The sequence below is a fragment of the Pygoscelis adeliae genome, unplaced genomic scaffold, assembly GCF_000699105.1.
Source record: "Pygoscelis adeliae isolate BGI_AS28 unplaced genomic scaffold, ASM69910v1 Scaffold270, whole genome shotgun sequence".
Taxonomy (NCBI): domain Eukaryota; kingdom Metazoa; phylum Chordata; class Aves; order Sphenisciformes; family Spheniscidae; genus Pygoscelis; species Pygoscelis adeliae.
The window spans coordinates 1,173,546-1,187,791 of record NW_008823916.1 but is presented as its reverse complement, the minus strand read 5'-3'; the positions used below and the strand labels follow the sequence as shown (position 1 = coordinate 1,187,791).

The 14,246-nt window shown below is 52.0% G+C and overlaps 1 protein-coding gene across 1 annotated transcript in view; it reads left to right on the top strand.

Moving 5' to 3' along the window:
- ASTN2 (astrotactin 2) overlaps nucleotides 1-14,246 on the top strand; it is a 308,249-nt gene that overhangs the window by 70,927 nt on the left and 223,076 nt on the right. Inside the window, 1 exon segment of the mRNA XM_009319305.1 lies at nucleotides 8,798-8,944. Within this exon segment, the coding sequence (XP_009317580.1) occupies nucleotides 8,798-8,944 (147 nt within the window).

Genomic DNA, 14,246 nt, shown 5'->3' with positions numbered 1-14,246 from the left:
CAGCCGTGCCCCAGCCCCTGCGACGCTGCAGGGCAGCAGGCTTCCCCGGGAAGGGGACACGCAGCCGCTCGCTGCAGGGACAGACGGACGGGTCAGTGCTGGTGTCTGGCACACAGCCGGCTCGTTCGTGGCACGTGGAGCTGTGGTGCTCTCTGTGAGGCCAGGGAAGAGCACCCCAGAGGGGACAACTGGAGTCCCATGCGACGTGGACATCCCCAGATCTTTGGGGATGAGATGCCTTCACGGTACAAGTCTCGTCTTTACCTCCCAGAGCACCGGGGTACAGCCACCCCCCTGCTGCACCCCTGCAGCACAGCCCGTGCACGGACCCCTGCGGTGCCCCAGGGCGCTGGTGCTGATGAGGGATGCTGTAACTTTCCAACCTTTGTTGGCTCTCAAAAGCTCCGTCATGGATGCTGTTTTTCCAGCGAGCAAACAAACGTGGTGCTTTTGCATGATGGCTTATTTTGCTCGCAGAGCAAGCGGGCGCTGCATCAGCAAATGAAACCCACCAGAGCCCCTCTCCATCCCTGTTAGACTCCGTCTGTGCAGGGAAGCTGGGCCGGGGTTGCTCCATCAGCCTCTTTGGTCCCGTAAGTCCCCGGTGGCTGTAGGTATGGGGGTGTACACGTGCTCCTGCCTGTGCCTGGGCACGTGTCGGGGGGTACTGAGGTTCTGGGGAGGGGGGCTGCCGCTGGAAGCTGGTTGCAGAGCGTGAGCTGGGGAGCAGTGGGATCTGCAATTAAAGCGGTCGTGGTGCCGTGGCAGCCGCAGGCTCTTTAACTTCCCTGGACTACGCTAGAGATAACGGCTTTTACATCTGTTCCTGGAGGCAGTGTGGGTCTTTCTATTTATTTATTTATTTTTTGATTGTATCTGATACAGCCTCAGCGAGTAATTGAGTGTTTGAGAGTGAAAAATTATCTCTCTGGCTTGGCCCTTATCTTGACAGCAAAGCAGCACTTTTAATTTAATTTTGTTCAGAGCATGTGGGTAACAAATTTCACTAATCGCTCTGCTGTCGCCCTCCGCATGGTAACGAGTCTCTTGTTTCCCAGGAAGCAGAACATAAACACGGCGCTGGATGCGGGCGGGAGGAGGGCGAGGGTTAATGCGGGCTGGAAGATGAAGACACGTTTCGGCAGGGATGCTTGGCACGCCTGTGACGGGATGGATTTGTCTCCTGGCGGGAGCAGGGGGAGGAGTGGGAGGAGGCAGAGGGTGGTGGACGTCACACTGCACTGGTGAAGCGCACCCTTGCGTGGTGCTTGGGTGCGGGGGAAACTGAGGCACAAGGGGGGATGTGCCCCAACCCTGGGGAGCTGTTGGAGAGCAGAGATTTTTAGTCCCACCTTGCTGGGCCATTTTGCATCTATTCCAAAAATAATGGAGGGAGGGGAAAGATGTTTTTAGGGTTTTTTTTTTTGTTTTTTCTTTTTTTTTCACGTCTGGCTTTGGAGATCCCAGCCCATTTCCCAGATCCCAGGCAGCAGCCTCGCTCTGCCTGCGGGGTGGCGACGGGGGAGCAGGCAGGGCCTGGATGGGCAGCGTGGTGGAGGTCCAGCAGTGATGGGCAGCTTGCTGGGTGCTGGGGCATCTCCTGCCGTGTCCTGAACCCTCCCTGGTGGCCTGGCCTCCATCACAGCTCCCTCCTGGTCTCCAAAATCAGTTCAGCTGTCTGACCAGCATTTGCTTGCCAAGTGCAATCCTCCCTGGGCTGTGACTCAACATGAGCTATTTCATAGGTAATGATTACTTTTTTTTCTCTTTTTTCCTGTAGGAATAATGTTTTCACTATACGGTATTGAAAATTGCTTTCCCTCCTCCTTAAAATGAAGCCTTCCACTCAGATTTGCCTTTTTGTTTGTATATTGTAAAATTGGGACTCATTTGGAGTTTAAAACAAAAAAAGATCAGGCCTTAATTCTGGGAAGTGTTTCCGTTGATTTGCGTGAAAGAAAATTCCAGTGCAGGCAATCTCGGCCTTTAAATATGTAACTGTTTCTTTAATGTGATTTTATCTCAACCAATTCAGCACAGAGAACATGAAAGCAAAACTGACTTCATTGATTTTAATTGTCCATGCCCAGAGAAATGCAAAAAATGTAACGGTGCCAGGAGAGCAAATTGGGTTTGCATGAATTCTTCCCCCTTTACTGTGTCGGGGGACGTCTAAGACATGTGGGCAGGAGACCCTGCCCGTGGTGACCCTGCCCGTGGTGACTAGGACTGGAGGTGGTGGGGCTGGAGGTGGTGACCCTGGTGGTGATGGGGCTGGAGGTGGTGATGGGGCTGGAGGTGGTGACCCTGGTGGTGGTGACCCTGGTGGTGATGAGGCTGGTGGGTCAGCAAAGACCAGCATCTCAACCTGTGCCACCTTGGTTGTCTCTGTTTTCCCCCTCCCCTCCGCTGCCCCTTGCTTGCTCAGTCTTCAGGGCTTTTCCTTTCCCTTTGCTCCCCCCTTCCTCCTCCTGATTGAAATTTCCTGGCGGTGTCTCCCTGCGAGCTGCAGGCACAGTGTTTTAGAGCGAAGGGAGAGCACCACTGGCAGCTGTATAAATAGGAAGTTAATACATTTATTCAGTACATGAGGCATTGAAACTCCAGGAGCACGTAAAAAGCCGAGGCTCAGGGGGCTGGAGGAGCGCGAGAGCTCACTGGGTCGAGTGGTGCAGGCTGTGGTGCACACCAGAGCTCAGCCGCCGAACCCTTGACCTCGCCGCCGGGTCTGGCAGCCCGACCCTGACCTCCCTGCGGTGGCCGTGCCACCCCTTGGCATCCTCCTCTCCCTGACCCACGCCCCAGGGCTGTCTTTTCTGCAGCCCCCCCATGCCATACCAGAGGACGCCTCGGCTAATTGCTAGTGGGTGATTCATAAATGTTAATAGTATTAATCTGATTGAGTGTGTGATTAGCAAGATCAAATCCTCTATAAATTCAGAAGTGTCTGATCTCACCCTTCTGCTGCATAACGCAGCCATCTTTCCTTCTCACTTCCCCCCTGTCCCTTCTTGTCTGCGCCCTCTCTGCCTTCTTGGGGGTGAGAGGCGTCTCCCCGGGGGTCTTCCCCGGCATGGGAGGTAGTGAAGCCACCGCTTCGGGACTGATCCCCATCCTGCTGGCTCTGGGGATGAGGCCGGAGACAGCCCTGTGCCCAAACCCTGACTCAGATCCAGACTGTAGGTGTGAGCACCTTCACTCGGGATTCGTCCAAGGCGGGGATGGAGAAGGTGCCAGCTCAAGGAGAGGCTAAGGCCAGGGGTTGTAGAGAGGGTATGCAATGAAACGCCTGCTTGTGCTCTTACCCAGCTGCTCAGATGCTGCCTGGCATCAACATCCATCCCCTTCTGAGAGAGGTGGCTCTGGGGCAGAGTGGTCCATGAAGGCTGGGTGGGGACCATGGTGTGGGAGAGCTGTGTCCGGCTGGAAGGAGGACATCCCATCCCATCCCATCCCATCCCATCCCATCCCATCCCATCCCATCCCATCCCTTGTGTCTGGTGTGCTGGAGAAAGAGGGACCATCCTGATGTGGAAGGGGTGGGGAGACTGTGGTGAGGGGCAGAGGTTGCAGGGCAGGGAGGGGAGATGGGCAGCGCTGCTCCCCAGAGCGGGGGTACTCCGTGGCAAGAGCCACCTGCCAACACCGCTGCTCATCTTAATTGGCATTTGATTTGATTCGACATGATCTCCCACTTGTAAAACACCTTGAGATGTTTCTGTGTGTGAGGGTGTCCTGGAAACGCTGTTGTACCGTATTAATGAGCCTCTGCTGGAACATGAAGAAGGATCATTAGGAGCGCCCAACTCCTCTGACGTGCCAGCAGCAGCGGCATGTGTTGGGAGCAGCGTGGGGATGCCGGGGATGCGAGATGGGCTGTGGCGGGCTCGCTGGTCCCTGGGAGTGCCGGAGGACCTGCTCACCCCTGCCCCTGCCAGGCACTTCTGCCTGCGGCACAGCGCGGCGGCCGGGTGCTGGCAGCTGCGCCGCACGTTGCTAAGCAGTTCAGGCACTTGCTGTTCTCCTACTCGGTTTCCCCATCCCCGTCTTCCTCGGGTGGCAGAAATACATTTTAATATCCGAGTAGCCGCGAAACATTCTGTATTATGCTATTATCTCCCGGGGGGCGGTGAAGATTGCAAAGCACTTGGCGTTTAACACCCACATATGGCTAACACCATGGGCTGTGTGCTGATAAAGATGGGGTAATTAAAGTTTATTTTTTTATAGATGCATCTCCCAAGCATGTATTTATGAGCCTGATTTAGAAACATCATATTACCAAGAGCACGGGATATTTGTGTTGCTCGTAAATCCATACGTGTTCTGAACATGCCTTTTTTTTTCTTCTTCTTCTTAAATTTAGGCAGTGCTGCCAATATTAAAAAGAAATGAGCTCGGAGTTTTTGGGGTGTTTTTTTTCCAGCCTTGTCCTTCAGGTGGGCAAGGGAAAGTGTACAAAGCAGCGAGTAATTAACTGCACGAGGAAATGATATTTCAAAGGAGACATGGTGCATTTGGAGGGGCTGTTTGCAGAGTGTTTACACCAGTGGCTTTGAATTTATCTTCATCTTGCAGCAGGTGCAAAATCTTCAGGGGAATGTGGTGCTTTGCAAGCTGTTTCTGAGCTGTCTGCAGAGGGACCTGCATCTTCTTCGGGAGGCCGGAGCCAGGCTAATTGGCACCGGTGCTTAACGGGGGGAAAAAATCCTGGGTGGGAAAAGTGGTGGTGGCAGGAGCCCCTCTGACCAGAGTCCTGGCTACTCCTCTTGTCTTCCAGTCTAGTTAAGCTGCTGTTAATTGGATCACTAGCAGGAAGCATCTCAGGTATGATTCTGCCCTGAAACGGAGCAGTTTGCCTTTCCTTTCTACTTCTCTCTCCTTTGCTCGCGCAGGTTGAGGGGAGAGGTTATTTCTTCCTGTTGGGGAAGAAGTCCTTTCTTCTTATTCTTCATCCTCGTCGTGTGTCCTGCCTGCTGCTCTGACCGCTCCTTGGGCGCAGGCTCCCTGGGTCTGCCTCCCCTGGGAGCCCCCGTGGGCCATCACTTTCCCCCTAAAACAGCCTGGCTGAGCACTCAGGCACCCGCTCACTCTGTTGCAGCCATCCAAAATGCAACAGAAACGTGTTGAATTAAAAGTATAGAGAGGACCTCTCGATATATGAAGGATTTATTAGGGCAGAGGCACCTGGGGAGCAAGTTTGGTCTCAGCCGTGCCTGGTCGCCACCTTCCTCTTGGGCTTTTTGGACCCACAAGACCCAAACGAAGATTTGCGTTGGGTGCTGAGGCTCTTGGGGCTCCTGAGTCCCATCAGCTGTCCATGAAGTTCTTGCATTACCCGCAAGCTTCCTCCTCTTGGTAAAGCAGGTTGGTACAAGCCTGTCCAGTGGACCTGGTTTTGCAAATCTGCACTTTAAACACCTCCCTGGAAGCCTGGAGGTGATAAGGAAAGGAGCGAAAGAGCAGGCTTCACCCAGGTAGAGCTCCCACCTCCAGTGTTGTGGTTTATGCTGGTGCTGCCTGAGTTACAGAGCGGGTTTGGACACCCAAAGAAGGAATGGGTCATTTTGTCTCACTGCTTGAACAGGAGCATGAAGCCTCGGTGAACCCATTGAGGTTGGTTTGGTTAGCAGTGACTTGCTAGGAATACATTTGCTTGTGGTCTTAAAGGCCTGGCATGAAGCTGTTTATCTCCAGATGGGTGTTTAAATGCAGCACAGGAGTGCTTCTGCTGGAACATCAGTGGTCTGAAGAGCAGGTGATGGGGTGGAGAACAGGAGCTACATCCCTCTCTTTAAAGAACAAGGGAAGGATCTCCTTTTTCAGCAGCCTCCCATCAGACCTGGCAGCAAACTGGCTGTGAGCAATAAAGAGCTGAGCTGGAAATCCAATTTCTGCTCAAGCAGAAGACCCGCTGTTTTGGTTCAGTTGGTCAAAGCCAACGTCAGGCAGTTCTAGAGGTCAATAATTAGCACCATGATGGAAACGAGCGGGGAGCGGGAGGCAGGGGAGCAGGGAAGGTAGTTATAGGAGACTTGTAGCACATTGTCCCTTTCCTTGGGCGGCCAAGCTCAAACTCATTGAGTATAATGGGCTTTTTGCTGTTTCAAGCTCCTGTGCCCCTCTCCTCTTAGTCACAGGGAAAGAAGAAGCCACGTGGACCGATGGGGATGGGAGTTCCCAGATCCTAATTCCTCCAGCTCCACTCTGGCTGCAGGATGGTGAAAGCTGCCATCATACCTGTGATTCAGGCTCTTTGTGAAAAGGGGATAATACTCGTCTAACTCATAAGGGATTTGTGATTTAATGTTTGCAAAGCACTTTAAGACCCTGAATTGAAAGGTGATTTATAATAGTAAAATCCAGTGTTCTCTGGTCTATTGTATACTTGGCTGTGTCCAATTATCCTGATGGAGGCTTTTTTCCTTTTTTCTCCCCCCCCCCCCCTTTTTTTTTTTCTAATCTGTTCCAGGTTTAAAGTTAGGTCTTGTTCAGATTAGTAATTAAATATTTAAAAATACATTTCAGGGTTTGTGGCAGGGACAGTATGCCCAGCGGAAGGGTGAGGTTGCCTCCCAAAGGAGGTGCTAACTTACGATATGAATAAAGATCAGGAAGAAAAAAGGGGATCGCAAGGTGAAGGGTGCAGGAGTTTGGCAATAAAGCTGTGAAATAGGGGTGGGAAGGCTGTTTAGATGATGCATGCATAAGGAAAGTAAAAGGTGCTTCATAAATAATCGATTTGCATGCTCCTGTTGGTCGCAGTGATGGGGTTCTCTTCCAGCAGATCAGCCACTTCTCCTGTCCTGCAAATGCTGGTTGGAGCATCCACTGTGCAGGCTCCATCCTGCGACAGGGGATGCTTTGGTGGGGCATGCTGCCCTGCCTGGAAAACGCAGGTCATGCCGTGGGCTCAGCCCGAGTACGAGATCTCTGCCCTGGCACCAGCATCTCTAACAGCAGCTTTGGTCAAATTACAGGGTGTGCAAGTGCTAACTTGCTGGATGTATTTCCCGTTCAATTTTCAAAGTGATGCTTTTTAAATCTCGCTTTGCTGATGAGATGGCGAGGCTGGGGAGCAAGGGAAGAGAGGCTGGATTAGCTTCCAAAAATAAATGTGTCCTCACCTGAATCCTGAGCAGGGACGCGGTCAGGTCTGCTGGGAGCTCCGTCATCTCAGCTGCACCGTAATAGACTGTGCAACAGCTGGAGTTCAGCGCCGGGCTATGCCCTCTCCTTGGCATTGCCATACTCCCCGAGTGGGTTTTAAGCGGCATTCCAAGCACCGGAGAAGGGAACCGGCTGCTCCGCGAGGCATCTGTCCTTAGCTTCGAGCAAAGCGGAGCGCTGGTGCGAGGTGTCGGACTAGGTGGCCGTGGGGGATGCGGTGCGGTTAGAGCAGCAGTGGGGCAGCCCCCAGCTCCGGAGAGGCTGGGCGGGGAGGGGACCAGTGGTGCCCCAAGGACGCTCCCTTCTCGGACAGTGGAGACCTGTTGATGGGGTAGTGGTGGCCAAGCAACAGTTTCTCCTGGTCACCTCCATCAGTGGAGGGTGTCTCATCCGGACTCATGGTGTGCCCCTGGCATGCGCCCAACAAGAGCATCCGAATCTCCTGGGGCAACCAGGTCTCTCCCGATGACTCTGCATTGCCCAGCTTCACCCCCTTCCCTGCGGAGTTTGGGGGTTGCTCTGTCCCACCCGACCGTAGCTGACAGTGATTCGGTCATCTTAATGCCGCGCTGCTCCGTGAGGGTTTCCCAGTGAGTTTGTACCTCCTGCTGGCCTCTCTAGACCTGTGGATGCTCGAGCTCCTCGTTGGCTTGTTGGCTTTCACCTAATGCTTCAAATAAATCCAAACAAAATAGAAGCCACCAACCAAGCCTGGCCGAGTGTGCAGGTCTGAGCGGAGCCATGGGGCGATGGGATCCTCCCAGCCTCATGGGATTATTCCTCTGTGCAGGCATCCCTTAGCCTGGTGCCAGGCACATGGCCTTTGAGACAAGGGATGGTAGTCTGAGAGTGACCCACAAGCCGTGTGGGCACCGCACGGGCTGGGTGCATGCTTCGGCAGCTGGCTTTCGTGTGTTGGAAAATACTGAGCTGCTTTGTGGCACATGCTGTGAGCTTCTGTGCCTGACAAAATAAAACTTGTTTTGTAATATCTCCTGCCTGTCAAAAGCGGCTGGCTCTGTAGGTCGCTTTGTTGTTCAGCATAGTCCCCCTGTGATGACTGAATATTTATATATATTTGTGTAAATAATTAACGCTTATTGGTGCTATATAACATCTACAGGTGTAGATTCCTCCTGGCGAAAGCAAATGATGCCACGGTCCAGGCAGCCCTTGGATATGGCTTGATTTTTTTTTTTTTTTTGACTTGACAAGATTTGCCAAATAAACCAAGGCTGATGAGAAATGATGGCAGCTTTGTCGGGGGAGCCTGGCAGGGGCGGTGAACGGGGCTGGGGGTGGGGGTTCCCAGGGAGAGGGTCTGTACAGGGCTCTGAGCAGGTTTTCTCCCTCCTCTGGGAAAATATAGTCCCCAAGTCGGATGTAACTCAGTGAGTGAAACAACACGAATGTTAAAAACCCAGCCAAACACGGTGTGATGGGAATGATGGGGTTTGCAGACCTCAGGAGCTCTTCCAGTGCTACTGAGCTGACGTCTTTGTTTTCAATGCCTGCCCTTCCCTGGGGTTGGGGCTTTCCTGCATCCACACAGGGAACTGGGGGAGGCCGAGCAAGCCCCTGGTAGAGCTTTGCCTTTTGGCCACCCACCCCTCTCTCTGCCTTCCAGGTTCGATGAAGAGCCCCGTCAACAAGACAGCGCTGACCCTGATCGCAGTCAGCTCCTGCGTCCTGGCCATGGTGTGCGGCTCCCAGCTCTCCTGCCCGCTGACCGTCAAGGTGACACTTCACGTACCCGAGCACTTCATCGCGGATGGTAAGACCCTCTGGGGACTCGGACCCCACTGCCTCACCGGGTGTGTTTGGGACATGGGGGTCCCTCTCTTTGGGAATTGCCCTGGCTGTGTTTGGCTGCAGGGATCCCCCTTCCCAGAGGAGCAAAGCGCATCTGAAGCCGAAATGTTCTCAACCACGTCTTTATTATTGTTGTTGTTGTTGTTGTTGTTATTGTTATTGTTGTTACTACTAACGGTGTCTGATGGATATTCCTGTTTTCCTCCGAACTCGCTGACGAGCCCTAGGAGCCTGCACAGACAGACGTCCTTCTGTCCTGCAGCAGTAAAGCTGCTCGTCCCAGCCCCTTGCAGCAGTGCGGAGTGAAATTGCTAGGACTTGAGCAAAATCAGAGACGCTTTGAAAAATTAGATGAGGGCTGCTGTCACTATTTATTGCTTTCTCCAACTGGGCTCCTTGCGTTTGTAGTGTTTCACTGACCTTTTCTTTATAATGTGCAGTGAGCATCGAGTGCAAGTTTTCGGTAACACAAGGGCAAATATCATTTTCTTCCAGCAGATGGGACCCATTATTCAGTCGGCTCCAATTCCTCAGCTCCTGCGCTTGTCTCGCTGCTTGGGGCATGCGGAGAGGGCACCTTTTCTTTGCCAGAAAGGTGCTGCATGGAGCCGATGCATTGCTGGCTGCTGGGGCGTCCCAGCGCGGCCAGCTCCTGTACAGCCCCCCACTTTGGGGGCCGGGATGGAGGGCAGCTCTTGGGGGGATTAATATTTTGGGGAGAGGTAGATGGTTAAAGAGGTGCAGCAGCATGGCAGCAGCAGGGGGTGATGGAGAGGGGCTTAAACCACCACCCCATGGTGGGGAGGGACTCACCAGCGTGTTTGAAGTGGGATTCAGCCCTGCTAAGAGTGGTTTCTTCTTGGCCTTGACATGCATTAGTAGGACGTTACCTGCGCCGCAACACCGACTGAGCACGTGCTCTCCCCAGCCCCACCGCTGACCCTCGCTGCCTCGTTAACACCACTTCTATGTCTGCATCTAACAATGCTTATGGGATGGGTGTTGGCTGCAGCCAGTGGGTCGATGACCCATGTTGGCATGCGAGGCCGCCTCTGATCCCCAAGGATGCTTCTTAGCTGCTGACTCTGGAAATTACAACCCAGTCTCCGGGTATGTGGGCTATCCCAGCGGTCAAAGCTTGGTCCTTCAAGGCAAGAGGAGGAGAGCGTCTACTTTGTGGTCTCAGATTGGAGGAACTGGACATCAGCGGAGATAGGAAAAAGGCATAACTTGAAACAAGGGACTTGTCTGCGCCTTGACCTGTTTCTAAAGGGCTTTAAGGATTGTTCAGGCTGCACGTAAATATTCTGAAGTCTTCACAGATGGTTATTCCAAGTAGCTGGAGAACAGAAACTCTTTTTGCACTTGGGAAATGAGGTTGCTCCAGTGTTAACTCGCGTCCCTTTGAGATGGGCACCGGCCAGTTCATCACTCGGGCTAAGAGTTCACAGCCGGTTTTGGTACTTGCTGAAGGTCAGCCAGGAAGGCAGTGATGGAGATAGGACCTCAGCATCCTGCTCCCGGCCTGCAGTTCTGGCCCAGGGAAGACGGCCTGTCTTCAAAAAAGAAAATAAAGCAAAATGCAATGTGACTCCGTAGAATTAAAGTGAAAAGCGCTGAGCCTGTGCTTGTCACCGGGAAGGGGGTGGCAATGCAAATTATGCAAATACGGAGAACTCTCAAATGGAAATGACAATGAAATACCAATAAAACAGATTAATATCCTTGAAACTGGGGGAAATGGGATGATCTCCAGTCTCGACTTAATGACTTTTCTAAAGAGAAAGTGGCAAGAGGACTGGTAAAAATGGTTTGGAGGAGAATTAAAATGAGCTTTGTAATGAAACTGTAAAATATAATTACAACATGTGAAAATTTTAAAATATTTTTTATGAGAAACAGTCAAATTCTTCACACAGAAGCAGCCAAGACATTTTGCAGCGGCTATCACTTTTACTGATATCACATCATTTCATGCGATGGCAGAGTCCCTTGCCTGGGAAGAGAAAAGCTCTTAAAGTTGTGCCTTCTTTTTGAATAACAACAAATCCCATGGCAGCACCCAACTGGCAGAAAAATATTACAAAATATTTAAAGACATCACAGAACTGAGCCGGGTTGGGAAATTTTAATGATATCCAGGAAAACGCGGCTGGCTGTTTGCAGAGGCTTGGCACCCGGAGTCTTACGCTGGTGGAAAATAGGGGACTTGCTCCTCCCTGGCGATCTCCTGGGTGGGTTTAAAGCGGCTTTTTGCCTGGGTACAAAAGAGGGTTGGGGTGGGCATCGCCACGTGAGCGAAGAGGCAGCGGAGCTGATGTCTTTGGCCTGGCCAAGGCGGGGAGCTTTGATCAGTCTTAAACCAGCGTCTCACGTGGCACCTGGTGGTGCGCACCATGTCTCGTAAATGTTGCCATGCACTAAAATAGGCTGGTTCCTGAAGCTGTTCGCTATTGTATTTTGCATGACGATAAGGCAGGCTCTGCGAGAAGGCAGGGATGGTGCATTCACGGGAGATGTTCCCGTGCGAGAGAAGGGTGCCCTCTCATCCCTTTTTGAAATGCGGTATTTCAATAGATGCCAGAAGCCAAGGAAAATCTTAAAGCGGAGCAGCTACCAACACCTCTGCAGGAAAAGCCAAACAAAGACAGAGGCTGAAAGAAATCCCTCTCCTAGCAGATGAAAACTCGTCTTTGAAGGAAACTTTAAATAGACGCCAGCAAGCTCCAGCGCGCCAGGAGCCAAAGCCAAGTTGGGAAAAGGAAGGGGGGGGGAAAAAGCCCCACCAAATGTCTCCAGCCTTGGAGGAAAGCAGCTTTCCCCCTCTGCAGTGAGCAACGGCGTTAGAGAAAGAAGCTCCCGAGCCCACTGGAGTCGCAGGATGGGAACGGGGGAAGGACTGGGACCAGGAGCCAACTGGCAGCGAAGGCTGGGAGAATATATTCCAAGCAGCAGTGTTAATAACCAGCCTGTGTCTATTGCCCTTATTTCTCTTTTGGTTCGTTTTCTTCCTTTTGTTCATTTGATGGGGTTCCCCCCCCCAGCTCCTCTCCCCTCTGAGCAATTACTGCCTGGTTTGTACAGCTGCTCTGCCTTCATTTCGCGGGGCGGCCAAATCCAGGAAAGCCTGGCAGAAGCTGCCGTGGCTGCCAGGGGAAGGCTGGGGGCCTCCCGCCCCCGGGAAACAGGTCGGTCCCTCTAAATCTTCTCTTAGGTTGCGATGGTTGGAGCGTCCTCTCCTCTCTTTTGCTGCTTGAGGGCATCGTGTTTTGGGGCAGCCTCTGCCCGTGCTGAGCAGAAGGCATCGTTCCAACTTTGGAGATGGCTCGGATTTATAGAAAGAGTCGTAGTGGCTTTTATGAGGATATGGAAATGCAAAGCATTATTTAGAGGACCCTTTAGCAGTGTCAAAGAGGGGAGAAAGGAAAGAGAACCCCTCCATCTAAGTAATAAAACGCCTTAGGAATATGTGAGCCACTCAGCTCTATACGTTCAATGGTTGGGTTTTTTTTTTCTTTCTTGTAGGTAATCATTCAAAAAGCAGAGATACAGCAATGGGAGCGGCTTGCAGGGAAGGCAGGGCTGGAGAAAGATACCCTAGAGGACTCGGTCTGGAGTATGTCCTTGCTGCACAACAGTTTGAAATATAGTATCAATTAAAGCTTCCCATTTTTACAGCCTGCAGAGAGGTTATATATGGTGTGGGTGGATGTTTGTATCTGGATACTTTAGTGGGAGAGGTAGGTGAGATCCTCCAGTGGTACAGAAGGAAGCAAGAGCTACATTTAGCTAGGGGCTTGTAGGGCTTTGTTTTATAAGTGAAAATAAAGTAAAGGGCATAAAGCAGGTTTCTGTCACTTCAAAGACATCTCAGAGCATTCGCAACCTCCTTCCCTCCTCTTCTGAGACGTGTGCCAGAGGAGATGTGGTAATCCCTCGGGCTGAAACCTCGCTGAGCTGCGGACTGGGTGGTTTATGGAGGTCAGGAGCAGAGGCACCGCTTGGCAGGTGCTGTCCTCGCGGTGGGCTCTGCTCCGAGCCACCCGCGTTTCTGCTTCAGCCCTCCTGCCAACGTGGATACATTCCCCCAGGATGAACACTGCCCTGCAAGCAACGGGGGGAGGAAAGCAAACCCAGTCCCACCCCGTGCAAAGCCAGGAGAGCAGTAGGAGGTGGAATTGCCGGTCAAGATCATGCTTTGGGTTTGAGTGTCTGACAAGATGGCAGAGTTGGAGGAAACTTCTTTGTGGCTTCTTTTTTTTTTTTTTTTTTTTTAAGCTTCGTGTGTCTGCATCTGCCTGTCTGAATGATGATGTTCTGTGTTTGTCACGCAGCTGATCGGTAATTGTTTCATCTGAAGATTATTTCCTACCTTCCCCCCACCACTGTTTCCTCCAAGATGCCAGTGGAATTGGATGCTGCTATTAGCAGCTTGTGTTAATTTTCCCCGAAGATTGCTGGAGCTCTGCAGACTTCAATTGTTGGACTCGCAACAACTTCTCATTTTGGTTTTAATTAAATGCGTTGCTTTAAATTGTTTGCTTTTGACATCTCCTGCTCAATCTTCTGCAGCCCTCAGAGGTGACCAGGCATTAGCTTGTGTCCTCAGGCACTTACCTGCACGTGTGCTCAGCACATGCTGCACATGCGGTTGCAGAGAAATGAGCAGCAGGAGGTGGGGGACCGGCTGCCTCCCCATCCCATCTTACAACAAGGGGAAGCTGGAGATGCTCTTTGATTTACACGTGGAACACCCCGGGTTTACACCAGAAGGATGAAGAAAGGGATCTGATCTCAAAGGTATCTCTCCAAGCTTTCAGAGGGATGCTGCCATCGGGGTACCCCACATTCTCCAGCTGGTCCCAGCCCCACCAGCCCGCTCTGAAATCAGCAGAGGGAATTGGCTGGCTTAAAAGAAGTTTTTTCTTGTGCTATTTTCTCCCTCTGGAGTCGTTCTGCTGCAGAGGTGCCTGTTTTGCTGTATGGAGATCTGGATCAGGGCTTTGGCAGAAGCAATACTTTCCTGTTGCAGACTTGGTGCCAGGTCTGGCTGCCCCGGACCCTGCATGTTTCTGGTAAGGTGGCCGTGTTTGGGGGCAGCTTTACAGATTGCATTTAATTCCATCAGCTCTTAATCACCGGGTCACCTCCGTGTCTGCATTACAGCTCACGCCTGTTCCCGTGCCTGTTTGGCTGGCAAGAAAATGTGAGCAAATGGCTGCAGCGTTACCAGACATGAACTCTAAATATTAACATCAATTTAT